Genomic DNA, 20306 nt, shown 5'->3' with positions numbered 1-20306 from the left:
TTTGGAGCAGCCCTCGTGTATGTATTTTTTGTATGTTTATAAAAAAGGAGAAACAGTAAGCAAAAAACATATTGAAATATTTTCCTCTGTGGTAATGAGATGGGAGTTACTTAGAATACAGTGTTCTGTGACAAAAGGTACATGTCTAGCTATTAAACAGACATCAGTATAAATATTTTTTTCCTGGAATTGCATATCACTTGTCCACTTACCTTTCTTTGTCTTAAACCGCTTTACAACACATCACGGCACTAAGAACTGTTATGACTGCAGAATCACAGAATGGCTGAGGTTGGAAGGAACTTCCTGAGATCATCCGCTCCAACTCCCTGCTCAAGCATGGCTACCATGGCAGATTTCCCAGGAGCATGTGCCAGCAGCTTTTGAATATCTCCTTCATGGTCTAAGAACCTCCACATTAAAAGTATTTTCCTATGCTCTGAATGAATTTCAGGTTTTTCAGATTTTGTCTGCTGCTTCTTAGCCTGTCAGTGGGTGCTACTGAAAATTGTCTGGATCCCAATCCCCTCCGTCCCACCATCAATTATCTGTACACGTGTTTAAGATCCCGCTCTCAGTCTCCCCACTCAGAGAGATGCTCCAGTTCCTTCATCAACTTTGTAGTCCTTTGCTGGACTGTATCCAGTAGCTCTATGTCTCTCTTGTACCAGGGAGCCCAGAACAGGACACAGTATGAATTCATCTGGTACAGCAAGTTGTTTTTTACCCACTGTAACAAATCTACAAATTGGATGACAATTTGACCAATGCTGCTTTATGTCCATTGAATCCTTCCAACACATAACCATCCACATGTACAACTCCTCCCCATCTCTGGTCTGCAAGGTATAACTTCTCTTTTTTTTTTTTTTTTAACCACTCAAGATCTCCTGGAGAAGTAGCATGGCAAACATAGTCATATCCCATCTTCACATCTGTGTGCCATTAAGTTGATTAACCTTAACTGAATTGAATACAAGTCTCATCTGACAGACCCCACTTATTGTGGAATATTTACACTATTTTAGCTCCTTAAAGGAGGAGTAAACTGCATCCACTTTCATCTAAGTTCACATTTTTCTTTTCAGGGAATGCATACCTTAAAATAACCATGTGCATTATTCCTCTGTCCTAGCCAAAAGTTTGTACCCAAAGGTAAGTCCATGAAGGGCTTCTCCACAACTCTTTCATAAATTCTGAAAGGCAAAAAAAAAAAGTAAGACCCAGATTGTTACTTTTTCATTTACTGAGAGCTGGAATGCTTCAGAAGTGACAGCTTACTATAAAACAACACTGTTTACTTACTTATTGCAGTCCACATGTAAAATCAAATGAGAAGCACTGATTGCTAAGGAAAGTCTGTGCCACTTATCATCTGCCAGGATGTATGGGAATACTTCTGTGTGGGAGCGATGACTGCCTGTACGATAATGCAACCTGATTTCATTTCGATGACCGCTGCTTTCCAATTCCAGATACCTGTACCATAAATGCATCACCATGTCATGAACCATTCTTATCAGCACAGCAACATTTTACATCACATAACTTCTCCCTACCATGCAGGAACTATTAAAAAGAGGGAAAGACAGAAGGGATACAAAGATGAAAGCAGACGTTTTACATAAAGACAGGTTCTATCTTTCATGTAAGAACACAAGGTCTCAGGCTGAAGATTTTTTCATCTAGCAACAGTACTTTACAAAAAATAATCTCACTGGAAACATAATTATCCCATTATGAATGATTGCATTATATTCTGAAAGCACAGTACGGATACTCCAAAGGCATTACTGCACAAAAAATACCACCAACTTCTGCGATAGGTATGTTATTAGCCATTACCAACAAGGGAAGTAATAAAGAACTGAGACAGGACCCTGTTTTATTTACTTTTGGATAGGTTGTTAACATCTCTTTTCATTTTTCATAATGAAATTCCTCAAAAGAAATTCAAAGTCAAGAAATAGTAACTATTAATATTTTACGTGTATATACACAAATTGTTAAATGCGTATGTGGTTCTGGTATGTATATACATACACATGCAAACATACATACATATGTATGTAAATATATATATATATATAAAACAAGTATATACTGAGTTGTATATATGTTACATATGAGTTATAAATATGTATATACTGAGTCAAGAAAGATATTGCACTTGTTGCAGGGTGGGTGCACCACACAACAGCTTTGCAGATTGAGGATGTAAACTTTGCTGGTTAAACAGCTGCAGATAATTTAAAAAGTACTCCATAACCAATCTTGCTGCATTCTCAAACAGACCTGCTTCTTGCACATTGAACCTCTTTCAGGAAGAAGTTTAACAAACTATTTCTCTTCCAAATGTTAAGTTTCTCATTATAAAGACTTCCCCTAAAATGCTTTTAAAACAAGAGGAAAAAAAGAAAAGCAGAAATGAAGACCTTCTAATAATCACTTGCAACCTACGGATAAAGAGTAAGGAAGATAACAGCATGTAGAGAGATACAGGAGGATAGGCAATTCATTTTTATATATTTTTGCTGTTATATCTGCAGTCAGGCATGGCAGTGTTTTGAAAATCTGTGTGTGCATGGATATTCTGGTGATATAGTTTCTTTCAATAGGCCATCCATATTAAAGAACAGACAAGAAAATGATTACAGTTTTCAAAAGTGGAGATGAGGAGACCAAATCAAAACTGTCTTGCATAGTCATTATCTCTAGGAGAAGGATGGGCTCACTGCACATCTCTCCTTCCTTCAGGATTTCTCACAGTAAAATATGCCTAGCAACAGCACAAAACAATTATCCTTTTGCAGAACTGGCAAAGGGCAATTTCTTCTTCCTCCCCAATATTAACAAAGCAGTTAACTAAAGTCAGCAGTAAATTTTATGATCTGCGATCATTTGCCTACTCATGACCCAAAAATAGTTCCTGCATTGGCAAGAAGTTTGAACTAATTGAAGACCTGGCTGGGAAAAAAAAAAAGGGCAATAGTGGCAGAGCATCAGTCAACTTAATAACCTCCTTCATAACTCAAGCATCAAGGATAAAAATAAGGTCATGCTAAACCTAACAAAAAAGGGGAACACTAAGGAACAGGACTCCTCCATCAACTTACAAATGAGTCTGCCCACTTGCAGATATAATTTGGAAAAAGGAAGTCATGGATGTGTTGAAACATTATCTATATTATCTACTGGTCCAGCCAACAGCTAGCTCCTACTCTCTTCAAAGTCAGTGGCAGAACTGATCCCCACACAGAGATGCAGCAGACAGGCAGGAAAAAAAGCAGAGATACAGTCAGCATGGAAGTTATGAAATGAACACTCGTGCTGCCCTTATGCAGGTGAAATTATGAGATCCCAAAGAATACAAATACCCTGAAATACAAATTCCCTACACAAAAAAAGACATTGCTGTAAAAATTCATAAATTAAGAATTGCTGAGAGATTATGCTGACATTCTATGATGCTGCAATAAGCAAACTAAACTTCCTGTACAAAGCTATGCAAAAATTCTGGACACTTGTGGTTTAGATTTAACTGTGATTAACTCGCTGCTTTGAGATCCACATCAACCACTTTTGTTATTCCATTTGGTAAACTGTAACAAATGCCTTTACCTTGTGAGTACAGCATGACTGTTTGAGGAAATGTGTATCAAAATTTAAAAAAAAAAAAAAGAAGAAATTAATAGCCATTAAGAGAATTCTAATTTATCATTGACTGATATACTGTAGAGGCAGCAGTAAAAGACAATAAGAAAAGCAAATGCAGTGACAGCCAAAACAACATTCCCTTCAGCTTAGAACTAGTGCTGAGAACGGAAACACAGAGAACTGAATATAAATCATTTTCACTTCAGTTTTTCACAAAATATTGTGCTTGATATTCTACCTTTCTCTATTTGTTTAACTTCTGGGACTTAAAGAGACCTGGCTCCCTTTAGCAAACGCCAGAAGACAGAAACAGCCTCAGGTCTCGCAAGAGGGGCTGGGTGGGAATGCCAAGGCTGCCCGAGGCAAAGCTTCTCTCACTTCTGTGAGACTGCAGTGGCACACGCCTGGGTGCACACCTTCCAAGGGTTTGGAATGGCATTTGAGAAAGTAAGCTATGCATAAGCAAATAGCTCTGGATGTTAAAAACTTGTTTATAGTGAGAAAAATATTCTTTCTCTGTATTCTCAGGATTACTACTCTATTGAGAGATAGGAGAGTGATCTTTTTTCCTAAGGGAGTTACTCCCCAAGGAAACAATAACTGCTACACACTGCAGGCTTTTCCTAAGAACCTCATCACTGAAGTTTCCAGGGAACTTCATCAGTTGAATGACTGCTTTCTTATATACACCAGCCCAGCCCAGCCCAGTCCACTCATTTCAGTGCCATCAGCCAAGAAGGTCAGCATAGTAATGTCACTGCTGCTTCTCCCAGCAGCTCCCAAGTGCTCTTGTATACTGGGAAGGTGAACAGCTCTTTGAATAAAAGATAAAACACAAGGAAAACCTCTTTTCCCAGAGGGTGGTAATGCACTGGCACCAGCTGCCCAGAGTGGCTGTGGATGCCCCATCCCTGGAGGCATTCAAGGCCAGGTTGGATGGGGCCCAGGGCAGCCTGAACTGGTGGTGGCAGCCCTGCCCATGACGGGGGTTGGAACTGGGTGGGCTTTAAGGTCCCTTCTAACTCAAACCATCCTATGACTCTATGCTGAACAGTACAACGCAAGGACCAGCTTCTTCCTTCACTAAAGCCCACGATCCTTGTCGCTGTTTAATCAGTATCAGCCTATTTGATGTTAACTCCCTAAAACCCACACATTATTTGTGTCAAATAGAAGCAACTTAGCAGGGAGATGATATGGTTAGGGTTACGTTTGACATTTGAAGAAGAAAATGCTAACCTTAAAGTTTGTTACAGCTCAGCAGAGCACTCGGCGCTTGCACAATCATTTCAAAGACAACAGCCAAGGACACAGTAAGACTAGCCGGTCTGTGTAGAGACCAGCCAGCCAATGATTCCTGATATGCTGACTCAGAGGAAGAAATTTGTCTCAACTGCACCAGAGAAAGCTGAGAAAGAAAATAGCAATGATTTTTCTGGTGCCCAGCACTGATCTGTTGTAACAACTGTACACAGATCCCAGCACCACAGCTCAGAGGCAGACCTGCAGAGTCCTCCAGGGCACAAGGTCAGTGCTGGACATGCTCTTCATGCTCCCAGATGCACATGGAGACTGCAGAGGTTCAAATGAGGGTGTGCAACCAAAACATAGAGATCTGGGAGGTAAAACATCTGAGGATGTGGTGTATGAAGTAGCAGTTCTTCTGAAGAGGGAAGTATGGCCCTTTAGCAAGTGGTCAGTGTTAGCAATCCCAGCTCTCTGATAAATCATCCACTCATTTGAGATTGCAGCTTGCACAGCACATGCACAGTGCAGCTTCTCACTCTTACTCCAGGCAACTAATAAAAATCAACTTCAGTTTAGAGCATGTAGACAAGCATTTTAAAAGCTAGGGGTTATCTTTAGTGAATTTATTACACACAAGGTTTTTTGTTTTTGTTTTTTGTAACAACTTTTACTACTTTCAGTTACAGATACAGTGTAAAAAGAAGATCGCATGTGATTTATGCTAAAAAGAAAAGAAAAACTAATAAAATTACAGAGGAACACATATATAAGAAAAAAAAAAATCTTTGTCTCCGTTACTTATGAAAATCATAAAATCATGATAAAATGGTTCTGAAATGGGAGCTGAGGTTGCATCGGGCTCCCCAGAGCATTCTGAGAGGAGATATTCTCCCAGAAATTGCTGGTTTGAAATTGCAAAAATTAAGGCCTGGTATTACAGCACGTTGCCCATGCTGTCCCAGTTTGAGTTGTGAACATAATTAAATTAAATTCCAAAACAATACTTTTTAAACAGAATTCTTGTCTTTGAGAAATTGCTCTCACTCCTCCCATTGATCTCACTACTACCACTCATTAGTGTATTTCTTCCCATCCTGCTCTCACTATCACACAGCCCTGTTAACATCTACTTTGTCTTTCTGAAGCGTCCTATTCTACCAAATATCAACAAAGGAGGAAAGTTTATCAGAACAAACACAAAAGCAATGGAATAAGCCATACCTCCCACTCCCTCTTTCAGTGGACAGAAAGAAGACTGTAAAACAACACACCTGATTTAATCTGATATGTACTAATAAAAGTATACGTATTCAACCTAACTCCTCCCCTTTCCTATTCTGACAGAATACATGTTTCTTTGAAAGAATTTCTCAAAACAAATAAATACCAAACAACAGCAAAGAATGATGGTATCTGTCAAAACTTGCATTTGAACACTTTCAGTGGTGTTTATCAGTAGATGAGTAGAAACAAAACTTTCATCTCTCACTCAGGTAGACCTGTCACTAGTCTGAATTCAGACTACGGGATCCAGGCTCGTAGGAGCTTTTGATAACAAGTTATCCACCAAATGACACTGGGTTGTTTGGTACTGCAATGTTTTAAATCATCAGACCAACTGACCTCACTTGATGTAATAAAGGTTAAAGGAAGGTGTGTTTTAAGGTGAGTACATTCATTACTGAGAGGAGTTTACATTCTGTTCGCAATGTGTTTTTTTTCTTTTTCTTTTTTTTGACAGGTAGCATAAGCTATTCTGAAGAAAAAACGAGCAGTAGTGACAAGGCATCAATCAACCAACACTTAAAGAAACACCACTCCACGGTATTGTGAGGAGATTAATCTCAGTATAACACAAAACTACTGCTTTACAAATATCTCTATCCAACCATACACTCAAGGATCTAAGTTAGTTTTCCAAACAAAAAGAAGCATGGAATCTTTCTCTTTTGGGTAGAAGAAATTTAAATTGGAAGTCAGTTCCAAAGAAACTGATTGTTACAAACAAATTGTAAAGGATTCATTATTATTATCAGAACAGTAAGAAACAGAGATTTACACTTTGTAAGAAACAAAGACTTACTACCAAAAAAAAAAAAATTTACAACCCTCCATACATCCAGCAAAGCCCATTACATCAGCAGAGTGATCTAAAAAGCTGAAACATACTAGCACTTCTTTTGGCATAGGGAACAGGCAAATACAGCTTACCATTAGAAAATTAATACCAAGTTATTCTTACCTAATATGTATGTTACTGATGGGAGAGGAAAAATAACTCTCAAATTAAACCAATGTAACTCTACATTATTGGTTTAAGCATTAAACACTGAAAGCTTTTCTCAGGGTAATATGTTTGCAGCAAATCTTGTGATGTCCGAAAGAAGAGACATTTAATACTGCAATCCAGAAGTACAGACATTCATACATCAAAAGCAGAGAACATAGAGTTCCACGTCTGTTTTGGTAAAATAGTCAAAAGATGCAGCAAAATTCATGCATCTAGAGTTTTCACCTCTGGCAACCTATCTCCTTCTATGGACAAATGCATAACAGAGAAATTGTGTCAGATAATTTCCTCCTAGATACTGAACCAGGTCTCACACTACTATATGGTGCAACATATTTGAGAGTAGATAATCACAAGATATGAGCAGTGGTGAAAATAACTACCATGTAAGGCAGAAGTTGAATAAATTAGTGGAGAGATACAATGATGTCTAGGAAATGCCTATCCAAAATATTCGATTGATCTCAGAATTTTGCTTTAGGTTACAAAAACATTAACTGAAGGAAAGAATGGTTAAACTGCAATGCAATGCTTTCATCATTTAAGGGCCCTAATATACAGAACCTCAAGAGATACAGATATAATGCCAGTTGCATAAAGGCATCTAACCACAGAGAGAGGAAAAAGCTTTATTACATTGCTCCACTGTTGCCAGTTAAATGAAAATATACAACAGAAGCGGGACATCTAACATATATTAAAGCTCTGACACAGATAAAAGTTATCTCTGCTGGTTCTTTCAACAAGAAGCTCAGATGAATTTAGAAGTAAAGTCAGGAGGCTAGCAGTGCTTAAAATGAAGACTGAGGATAAGCACAGAGCAATCAGTGTTTATCTGCTTCCACACAGACTTAAGGCATCACTTCATTAACAGCATTAAAAATATTTACCATGTCACTGTGAAGTACAAACCATTTTAGACAGGGCAGTCTATGTAGTCAAGGTGATCTTCTCAAGTTAATTAAACATTCGTAACTTCCATCTTTCAGACACATGCAACACACCGCTGCACACAGCTATATATCTTTAGCTGCCTGAAACCCATCTGAACAATCACAGATGTGCAATTTGGATTCACTGACAACACAATAATTTTCTTGAAAGGATCATTTCCAATCTGTACCACACAACCACCCATCTGAACTGTACAGTTGCTCTAAACAGTGGGGGGAAAAAAAGAATCTCTGCAGAAGAATATGAACAAATTTGAAAGGAAAATTTATAGATACAGTTCACGATTCATTTACTTTCTGAATCAGAAAAATTATCTCAGAAAAATGTGAAATCTAAAAAGTAACCTGACTTTGCAACTGCAATTTAGCGTCAGTGGCTACAAATTAGCACGTGTGCTCTGAAGTGCCCAAACCCATGCAGAAAGATAATAGAATCATAGAATCACCAAGGCTGGAAAAGACCTACAAGATCATCCAATCCAACCATCCACCTATCATCAATAGTTCTCCCTAAACCATGTTCCTCTACACAACGTCTACACATTCCTTGGAGTTGGTGACTCCATCACCTCCCTGGGCAGCCTGTTCCAGCGCCTGATCACTCTCTCATTTCCTAACACCCAGTCTGAATCTCCCCTGGCACAAATTCAAGACATTCCCTCTAGTCCTGTCACTAGTTACAAGGGAGAAGAGGCAGACCCCTGCTCACTACAACCTCCCTTCAGGTAGTTACAGATAGCGATAAGGTTTCCCCTGAGCCTCCGCCTCTCCAAATAGAACAATCCCAGATCCCTCAGCCGTTCCTCATAAGGCTCCAGAGCCCTCACCAGTTTCACTGCCCTTCTCTGGACATACTCCAGGGCCTCAATGGCTTTCTTGCAGTGAGGGGCCCAAAACTGAACACAGTACTCAAGGTGCAGCTTCACCAGTACAGGGGGACAGTTACTTCCCTGCTCCTGGGCAACACTGTTTCTGATACAAGTCAGGATGCCGGTGGCCTTCTTGGCCACCTGGGCACACTGCTGGCTCATGTTCAGCCAAGCATTGACCAACGCCCACAGGTCCTCTGCACAGCTTTCCAGCCACTCTGCTCCAAGCCTATAGCACTGCCTAAAGTTGTGGCCAAATGCAGGACCCAGTACTTGGTCTTGCTGAACTCTGGCTTCAGCCCAGCAATCCAGCCTGTCCAGATCCCTCTGTAGGGCCTTGTTACCCCCAGGCAGATCGACTCTTCCAGACAACTTGGTGCCATCTGCAAGCTTACTGAGGGTTCACTCAGTGCCCTCACCCAGGTCATCAGTAAAGATATTCAAGAGGATGAGTTTCTACTCATACTTTTAAAAACATGTACAGTATATCCTGAACCACTGGACAAACAAACATACCTTTTCCAATTTTTCAACATTTTAATTTCTTTTCCCTAGAAATTAGAACTATAAGGTGTTATCAAACCTGTATAAAATAAAACATAAGAAAATCAACTTGTCTGATAACTGACTATACCAGCTTTTCTCAATACCATTCCCTCAAGGCAGAAAAGCAGAAGCCAGCTCTCGTAAACTAAGAACATAGCCAGGAATGGCTGTCCAGCAAAACAAGAGCTCAGTACCTGCACAACTTTAGTGACTCCAGAGGTGCAACACAAAGCTGAAGCTGGTGGAATGGAGTCAATTTTAGTCTTACAATTTAGTCTTACAAAAAAACAAAGTCTTACAATGACTGCTGTGACAGAGTTCACAAGAAATTGTATAAAAAAAGGACTGATGCAAAGACGCCCCTGGACAGAAATAGAAAATGTCAGAGAGATGGAAATCTGTCATGGAAGAAGCAGTTATTTAATGTAAACCGTATAAATGCTTCCTTTATCCCCTAGATTCTCCCATTTTTACTGTCCTTCATCATGAAATAAAAGCTGCAGGATACTGCAGGAGACTCGGATGTTAGCCTAATCTGAATGTTATCAACACCAAACTAGGCAAGCCCTCAGTTTTGCATAGTTAAATCAAGTAAAGATTACTATGACACACACAGTACTCTTTAAATTCTAGTACAGAATAGAATCATAGAATGGTTTGGGGTGGAATGGAATGGACCTTAAAGACCATCAGTTCCAAACTCCTCTGTGGACCATCCAATCTGGCCCTGAGTGACTCCAGGAATGGAGCATCCACAGCTTCTCAGGGCAACAGAGAACATAATAGAACAGAAAATGTTTAACAAAAGCTTAAAGGCATATCTAGTTTAATAGCCACAAGCACTTTCTGGCCATACTGTTGAGATTAATATTACACCTGCTGAAGATTAAGGTTTTTCCTGACACTAACAGGATCAAACTAGGTGCAATATCTTTAAAACAAATTCAGGGTGTGTTTGTTGTTTTTTTTTTTGTTATGTTTGTTTTTTCTCATTAGTTCTCTTCAGGAAAGCCATGAAATATGCAGATGGAGATAAATAATCTATACGACTTTTTTATTCCTCTTTGATTATCCTTGTAAGGAGACACCAAAAACAAACAAAGAGGATATTGAAGAGAAATTTTGTAAATAAACATTAGGCATCACTTAAGATGCAAGAAGATACAGAGGGCACACTGGTTACCAATGGCAATAGAAATTTTTTCAACAAGATGTGTTATCTTCAGTTTTCATTATAATGTAACAACACTAGAATCAGGGTATTAAAAGTTTCCATGGTTAAGAGCAAAAGGGCTAAAAATACTCAATAATGTATCTGCAGTTAAAATACCTAAAAATGCAGACCTGATTTCAGCCAGAAACCTTGAAAAAAGCAGGCTTCTTGCTTCCCATTGTGCTTAGATATATGAAGCTCCGAGATGCAGATAAATAGAAGACAGAAGTGTAACAAGAAAACCTGTAAATATTTTTAAATATTTTTAAGTTTTGAGAGAAATTTCACCAAAAAAAGTGCACTGCCAATATAAAAATAAAAAAATAAACAGCAACAACAGCAAAATAAATAAATAACTAAAAGCTCGTCCCTAAAAATATACCAATATGAAGTAATTGGATTTTCAGAGTCCTGCTTGTTAGCCTTTCATAACCATATTTTACATGGGTATAAGCAGATGACATGGTCAAACCAGATGCAAATGAGATTAGAAGCAATATATTTGCATGGCCACACGACCTGCAAGTCAGCACAGCTTTAACCTTTTGTACAGCCACAGCAAAGGAAAGTAAATCAATTTAACATATTCTTGTTACCTGAAGAGCAGTGCTGGCCCTTTTGTCCAGTCTTACCCACTCCAAGGACTAATTATTTCCTCAGACAATACCTCAAATTCTTCTGCAACCCTTCAATGAAAGTTCATCACACATATTCTCTGTACCTTACTATCACATTTTTTGTGTTTATGAACTAACAGTTTCCTCCCAGTTGACCACCATCTAAATGAATATTCATCAAGTTTGGCTCAGTTATACACCTTTTTTTTTTTTTTAATCTTCTCTTTTTTTACATGCCATTCCCAAGAGCAGGAAAGACTCTAAAGCTTTCTTTCACTGTCTCCTTTCAGAAAGGTTACACTTACTCTCTTCCAAATACTGAGTTTCACGTCGATGATCTCTGCTCACCTCTGCAGCTCCCTTAGGAGGAGCAGAGCAGCCTAAACTAAGGAGCAGCCTGTGTCTATCCCAAGACATAGACCTAAAAACACTCAACCAATACACTGTGAACTTGTTCTCAAGTACATGAAAGCTTGCTCGCTGTCAGCAGCACGCTCTGGCTAGTCCTGGAGCATGGTATTACCCTAGTCAGATTCATGAATGTGATACAGACAGAAAAAGGATGGCAAAGAACTCCTTTCGTTAATGTAACAGAAGGAAATCTGAGCACTGGAACTTTGTATTTTATCCCTGTCCAGATTCACAGAGCCATCAGTTACCAGTTTAGGGCCCATAAATCATAACAAATACAAGGCAGGAACCTTTCCTAGGGCACCATCCATTTTCTGGGTGACAATCACAACTTATCAGCAACTGTGAGAAACCAGTTGTAACTAAATGTCACTTGCTTCCTCTCAGGGCAACTGTGATTCTCTTTTCTAAACTCTCAAAGCATCAGAGGGATGATGTCTTTCCCCACTTCTGCAGCACCTCTGGCACATATAAGCTTTATCTCTCATTTTCAAATTTCAGTTTTAGTTGTGTTAGTGCTATCAGCAGCACAACCAATCCCCGTTCTTATAAATGTAGAAACAATCTCTGTTAGGACACAGCTGGCCCTGCAGACTGCCTTCCTCATTCATGCCAAAGCAAACTTGCCCATCTGGGGTGATCCACACTTACAGTTGGAAAATCTGATTTAGAAGCACTATTCCCAGCTGCCCATTCCTGCTCATTGGACACTGCCAGCTCCTGCAGATAACAGGTAGGTAACTACTAGCAGAGAAGCCACTTGGCACTATGTGGTGCAATTTCAATGAGCATCATGCAGGAGGCATTCAGACACCCCCTTTCAACATTATTTTTATAAACTTGGCATAATGACCCTTAAGAAAGTTTTCCTTTTCTTTTCTTCCTTTTTATTTTTTCTTTTTTTTTTTAACAACTGAACTGTACAAGATGGGACCTCTGGGAAACAGAATGAAGGTATAACTGGATCACTTTCCAGCACAAAGTAATCGACACCATGCCTGCTAATAAAAATTTGTACACATTAAAAGTAAATAAATAAAAGCAGACATTTCACCCTGCTTGAACATCCATCTTTACCTTATATTTTATTTCAACACTGAGGAGAGATCGACAAGAAAGAATTATGAGATTGGACACATGAAAATAAAAGGGTCTCTGAACCTAAAGCAGAGATCATCTGTTGCAGGTACTGATGACTGCTTAAGATGTGCACATTTTAAAACTCCTTTTTACTGTACCGCAGAATCATAGGAAGGTTATCTTTATTAGCCATTACTCGGACAGAAATATAAAGAAATCTTACTCCCCCACTGGTCGTTATCCTACCAAAGAAATAATCCTCAAATGTTCAGCATAGTTTACTTCTGTTATTTAAAGCCAACATTACCCTGAGTCAAGTGCTCTGCCATTTATTACTGGCAAAAGCCTATAGCAGGAAATTTTTCTTTATTTTTTTACTGCCCACAGTGATAAAAACTAATCGGTGAAGAAACAGTTGTATAGGACCAGGCTTTATGAATCAGTGTGGCTGTGCAGATGTGACAGTTTCACACCAGCATAGCATCTGGTCTTCATGGTTATTACCAACAAAAAAGAACTGGCTTTCCATGCCCTCAGTGGCAAGAGGCATTTGAAGAATTTGAACATCTGCTCCATTTTCCATTGGCACAGTAGAACTTGTGAATTTTTATGAGTCTACACGACATGCCTATCCATACACTATATATATATTTCCTACATGCAACAATATTCCCTAAATTTATGTACAGTTCTTGACTGTATAAGTGTACATACTTCCATTAGCTAGCATACAGCCAGTGATACTTACCTGTGATCTAAATGATGAATAGAGAAAATAACTCCTGAATTTAAATGGGCTTGTTTTAAGGTCACCAGGATTGTGAATTCATATTTATTTCTCAACTTCTGAAAGAAGATTTCAGCTGTTTCTGGAGACGCCTTCACACTTCTTGAAGTATCTAAGAAAAAAATACAGAGGAAAAAAAACCATTCAGTATAAAATCTTACTTTACATTCTCAGCTCAAAAAGCTTACAAAAATAACACGCTAGATCTGAGCAGCGCAACAGCTATGCAAGAGCAGGAATAAAAGTATTTTAAACATCAGCTCTTACATGAAATGAGAGCTATTTCAACAGAAGTGTACACAATTTCTAGGACAGCCATTCTATTCTGGGTGAGAGAGTTTTTTGTTGGTGCTGTTTTTGTGGTGGATTTTTTTCACAACGGGTTCATGATTCTTTTACTCTCTCCATGGATGGCCAGATGGTACTTTGATATCTCATCCAAAATGAGGACTTGCTTGCAGTCAAGCACCAAGTGACAACATTGGAAATGAGCCTAAATTGTGAAGCACAACCTGAATTTCTTTTATTCAACTTCTACAAAAACGTTGTACTTAATAGTTATACATAATTATTGTTACTATTATTAAAAAAAAACTGATCTTTAGGGAAAATTTACTCTGTTTCAGAAGTTATAAATGAACTTAAACACTCATCATTTTTCAAAATATACTGTAGCAAATTAATCACTGTATACTCCAGTTGTGCAGTACGTTAATGCTGCTTCTTGCATAGGGTATCATGAGCATTTCATAGAGTAACTGCACACCCACACAAAATATTTTGCTTTTAAAAGTCCACATATAACCAAGGCTGAGGCTGAAGCAATGCTTCTACTGAATTTGCGTAACATGCTTAAAAATAAAGGCTGAACTTTAAGCCCTCTGGAGAGATAACTTACAAAATAAGATGTTAAAATGTTAGAAAAACAATTCCCAAGGTTTCCCTTAATACATTATACTGGGAAAAAAATTATGTATGTATTGAATGCATAAAATCAATTCATTACAGTGTGTAATCAACTGTGTAAAAACTAAATCAATTCACAAGCCTCTTGTCATTACAATTTAACCATCCTGCTCTAAGTCAGGGACACTCAGTCAGGGACAGTTACTGCAGCAGAGAGCTGACTGCAATGGAAACGCTGATCTCCTTTGGCAGAGCTGAAGCTGAGCTCTCAAGTAAGCTGACATCACTGTTCTAAGAAAGCGATTTACACTGCAAGCTGCACTATAAAAATACCACTTGAGAAATACTACTTAGTATTAACACCAAACATTTTACTGTGGTTTATGAAAGAGGAATATTTTCAATGTGTTTAAGAAATATAACAATCTGTGGAAACCAGAAGTCCTAAGCGAGCTCTTGTACAGTGTGACACCAAGCTCTGAATTTGATTCACTTTTCTTTACTGGAGGAATATTAAAAAATAAAAAAATAAAAAATCAAAGAAAAAGGAAAGATTCTTTAAAGCATTTTTTAAAACTTTGAAATTTCACATCTCTACTACTGTGGGTTTCATAACTCTCTCCCTGTAGCAGACATCCATGGTATTTTAATGGAATTGTTAATAAATCATAAAGCAACTCAAATACAATCACATCAAAGCATTCATTTATAGCCAAGGGACACTAACAGAGTGGAATGACATAGGTTTGCATGCTGGAAGATAGTTTAACCGCATTAACAATTTCCAGCAATATAAACAACCTATTCCCAGCAGACTGAGCAGAAGAAGGACACAGAAGGAACATATTCTCTAGTCACGATCACAAGCTCCTCATGCACTGCTGCTCTTATCAGCAGCTTTCCTATCAAAGTACACAAGAAAATAAGAAAATGCAGATGTGTAACCTACTTAGATGCCTGCAGAATGGAATTCCTGGATGCAAAGCACATCTACAGTCAGCCCTTTCTGACCAATGACAGAAGATGCAATGAGGTATAACAAAACTATATTTGTTTGCGTGCATAATCAAGAGACTCTGCCTAAAGGGCATGCAGTCTCCAAACTCTCTATCAGGATGACCCATGCACTTAAAAGTAAATAACAGTGGCAGAACCAAATCCAGAATGAGTTAAGACCATTGGAATCTTCTTGCTTAGTCAGTGTTACTATATATCCAACAATGTCCTTTTCCATCCACCAATCTGTTATCTTCCTTTCAAATTTTCTTGGTAGAGATATCTTGCTTGGCAATATTCCACAGATTGTAGAATTACAAAAACCAAGCTTATAGAGTATGCACCACCAAAGCCCTACATTTTTCAGCAAGGTTAATTGAGGTTTATTCCCCCTTGCCTGACACATTGTAAGAGAAGGGTAGAGAAAAAGGGCTATGAAGATGACTTCTACATCACCAACTCCCACCTCCCTACCAGTTAGAGATGACAAGGCACACATCTGCACAAACATGATGGTGAAGAAGCTGCACAGGTCCTTCACTCAATAGCTTTTGTGTCTGGTCATGTTAAGTCTTACTCTAATTTAGAAAGGGAGCACACAGGAGTGTATATAAAGGCAGTGAACAGATACTGTTAATTTCTGTGGATTTGTTCTGGAATTGGACACAGTGTTTATGGCTTACCATGGCAGTAAGAGTTATATACATCAAAGGAGAGTTTCATGGGAAGACAGGGAGATAGAAATAGTAGGAGAAAGGACGAGGGCTGGAGGAAATAAGTCAAGGAAGCCAAAAAAGAAAATGTCAGAATTGCATTAAATAGCAAAACTATAGAGAATCCATGACTGTTCTCTCTCTGCTCCCATTGTCTCCAACTGATTTCTTCCAGGTTTCATCAAGACAATGAAAAGCCAGTATGAAGGAAGATGAGAAATGCAGAACTCCTTCTTCCAAGGATCTGGGATTACTCTGCACTGTTCTAAATCCTGTAAGAAGCCAGGATGTCTGTGCCCCAGTTACACTGTTTTATCCTCTGCATCATTCCTAGTTCTAACAAATATCACACCCTACCAGCAGAGTCATAAATGCTCTATGCTGAAAGTAGAAAATGGTCCACATAGATTATGCCTGCCTAACTTTTATGTTAGAAGTATTAATAATGTTAATTTATATCAAATACAAATGATATTCTCATTAGCAAGAGACAAAAGATAATATATGCATAGTAAAGCTTCCATTGCTTGAGGCCAGTTCCATTTGCACACAAATTTATCTTCCTCACAAACATACATTTTATTCATACTGGAGTTACTGAGAATGCATTTTGCTACAGGCAGCCTGTGCCACAGCAAGGAAACAAACCCTAGCAGTTACGTAGAATAGTCTGCAGTCCTCCTATCTCTCATTGCTACGCTGAGAGACATAGGAAAAGCAGAGCTCCCTCTGCACCAGCAAGAGAGGAATCTTCTGTGAGATCTACTTTTGTCACCCCTGTGAATCATTACCCTATCATTAGGCTGTTTGAGTTTTCCATACATAAAATGATAAAAACCATACTCGGGCACACTATACTCATTGTGGCTTTAGATTATCCTCTCAAACAGACAAAAACATTAAGACCTGATTAGATCAGGCTGGCAGTCTATCTGTTACGATTATTGCTACGTTACCTGCCCAAATACATGGCTGTTCAGTGTTGGTATTGCACATAGATCAGTTCACATTTAGTGTACCAAATAGCCTGCAATTATTTTAATATTGTTTCTCTGATAAGTACAGCATCCTTTGCTCAGTGCAGGCAACAGGTGGATTTCCTGAAAGAAAGACCACTGAAAGGTCCTTGAACCATCTTTTCACACCAACACAACAGCACAAATCCCTCATTCCAATTACCTTTGAACAACTAGTGGTATTTTTTTGATAGATCACCAACTTTGCTCAATAAATACAGATTCAAGATTGGTCTTGACCTTTGGCTTCTACTAATCATTTTAAGACTGAACAGAAATACTTTTCTGGAGCTGGACTTCTTCCATAAGAGCTTAGAAAATCAAACTGGTACATCTCAGGTAATAATTTGTTGTTTCTCAACAGTTGCATAAAAATCTCATGCTTTGAGCATTTTTAAAACACAAAAACAGTGGCCCAAATGTTTTGATATTAGTGTGCAAAAATATGGAGAGAACTATTCATGTGAATGAGAAATTTGTCTCTACTCTGTTACTTACGTATCATTTTTGCTTTCCTAGAATATTTCATTTGTTTGGTTTGACCACAGCATTACAACTCATTAACCTATATTATTAACACTCTGTTCTTAATTTCTAGAAGAGTGAGTGAAATGTAATAAACAAAAATCCAATCTCAAAACAGTCCTTGCAATCCTTGTCAATTTGAAGGTTATAGCATGAAAATGCCTTTAGAAGGAATAACAACACTTGCATGGTGACATGCATAGCTGATCCGAGGCAAGTGAATTAACAGAAAAACTGAAAATAACACAATAGACTGGGGGAAGAGAGGATTAATATGTGACATTCACATACCATGGTAGGCAATAATAATGATTTACAAATTCAGCAGAACTGATCACCTGAGGATTAACTAGAGTTAATTCAGCTAGGTTTGCAAGCAATAACTGGGGAGAGTTTATAATCCTAGAAAAGATGCAAACAAGCAGTGAGAGATGGTGGATCTTCAGCTAGAACAGCCAGCTGGGAGGTAACCAGCTGGCCACAGACACAGCAAGCCAAGTCCTTTAAGATTTGACATTGCAAAGCAATCTAACACTCCATGAACTGCTGGCTGTAGGACCTGCAGAAACTCAGCCATTCAGGAGACAAACTTAGTGACTATATCTCTGCTCTTGAGTTTGCGACAATAGCCACATCTAGAAGGATGCATTTCCTTCTTGCATATGACTGCAAACACCAAAGCCACACAAGAGTTTCCTGAAGGTGTTTAGTGTGGACGTTGCAGTTTCAGTCATGTTCATGGGATGTGAATTACTATAGTAATATCCAAGACAGTTAAGTCTAAAGTAGTGACTCCAAAGGCATTGTCACCAGTCTAAATTGGTATAGCAGAAAGAGATGGAAGCCTTTAATTACTTCATGTTGATAACTGCATTCATGCAAACACATCTTGTTTACATCTTGTTAAGCACTGGAATAGGTTCCCCAGGGAGGTGGTTGAGTCACCATCCCTGAATGTGTTTAAAATCCATTTGCATGTGGTGCTCAGGGACATGATTTAACAGTGGGTCGTTAGAGGTAGTATGGTTTGATTGTGGTTGGACTTCATGATCTTGAAGGTCTTCTCCAACCTGAGCAATTCTATGATACTGTAACTAACTGAGACTTCCCCACTACCTAAAAAATGTGTTGTAAACAACCAGAAACAAGTTACTAAAGGTAAGCAGGAGAACTTCCATACAAACCATCAGCAGCCTAACAAATTGCATAGTGAAAGCTACATTCAAATATGGTTTAAGACAAGCCATTCATTACAGATGTTTTCCAGTTCACGTTAAAAACAAACAGTTATTAAACTGAATGGATAGCTTGTCTTAATAGAGGGTAGGCTCTTCAGTTTTTGAAGTGCATCTAAAGCTAAACATACAGGATGAGCTAAATTATAAAACAAACTCCTATAGAAGAGCCTTTGAAGGAGGCTTCCTAATTAATGGAGCTCCACAGTTTGTTTTGTGTACACATAATCAGCTTTTAATAGCAGCATCTATAAATCAATTCTGCATCTGATTGTAGGTTTGCTGAACTATGCAAATTTAATTCTACTCATTTTGTGAGAAAACGCAAAAGTGCTGCAGGCTATGAACACTCTTAAAAATATAATAAAGCTTGCTCAATTTTGTTTCACTTTCCTACACAAGTTGAGACCAGCATCACAAGTATAAACTCATACTGTATCACTTCTCTTTATTAAAATTTTTGGCTAATCTTTTTCTCAACTGAGGATTTCACACAGCCTACAAAAGCCAACAGTATTTCATACTATTTACATTTTTCCTTTACTTAAGTAACCCATGCAGGCTAAGCTACTCTCAGCAAATGAGGCAGAATGCGAAGCCAGTCCCAAAGCAGAATCTTTACAAGGTTGAAAGGGTACAAATGGGTTTTTAAGTGGAGCACAGGGTATGCAAATTCATGAACTGCATTCCTCTTACAATTACTATAATGAAAACTGAACACAGAAAGAAGTAAAACAATGTTTATTAGGCCAAAACCCTATAACAGCGTAATACAGTTTAGAGAGTTCTGTGGGAATCTTGATTAGTTTAGCTTCTGTGCACATGTAGATCACTCCAACAGTAATGCCTCGATTTATTTCCACTGAAGCTATAACAGATACAAAGAGCACAATGACACTATTTGATAAAGCAAATTCTCAGCTACAAAACGCTGTTCTTCAACATTGTCACCAGTGATGAATAAGAGCCTGCATACCGCACTCGTAAAAATCTGCTCTAGCAGAGGTAACCAAACAGATGGAAGTCAAAGGCACCAAATCCAGACTATGTAGTGGGAGAGGTAGGACAGTCCAGACAAGACTGGCAATGTGCTCCACGATCTTCAAACTCATAGAGGGCCTGGAGTTATTGCAATGCAAGACAAAGGTCATCCCCTTCTCTGGACTGACTCTGCAAGTTTGAGCCTTCAGCTTTGTCAGCATCACAGTGTAGCTGTCAGAGTTGATGGTTTGCTTGGGTTCCAG

The 20306-nt window shown here is 38.5% G+C and overlaps 1 protein-coding gene across 1 annotated transcript in view; it reads right to left on the bottom strand.

The window, feature by feature from the left end:
* The window catches only part of NELL2 (neural EGFL like 2), a 144157-nt gene that overhangs the window by 107794 nt on the left and 16057 nt on the right, over positions 1-20306 (bottom strand). Inside the window, exons 3-5 of the mRNA XM_065743436.1 lie at positions 13633-13783; positions 1306-1479; positions 1100-1196 (exon numbers count right to left, since the gene is read on the bottom strand). Coding sequence (XP_065599508.1) covers positions 1100-1196; positions 1306-1479; positions 13633-13783 — 422 coding nt within the window. The remainder of the gene's footprint in view (positions 1-1099; positions 1197-1305; positions 1480-13632; positions 13784-20306) is intronic.

The sequence above is a fragment of the Cyrtonyx montezumae genome, unplaced genomic scaffold, assembly GCF_038088225.1.
Source record: "Cyrtonyx montezumae isolate F1298 unplaced genomic scaffold, pur_monq_1.0 scaffold_3, whole genome shotgun sequence".
In the NCBI taxonomy this organism is placed as follows: domain Eukaryota; kingdom Metazoa; phylum Chordata; class Aves; order Galliformes; family Odontophoridae; genus Cyrtonyx; species Cyrtonyx montezumae.
This window is presented reverse-complemented; position numbering and strand designations above follow the sequence as displayed.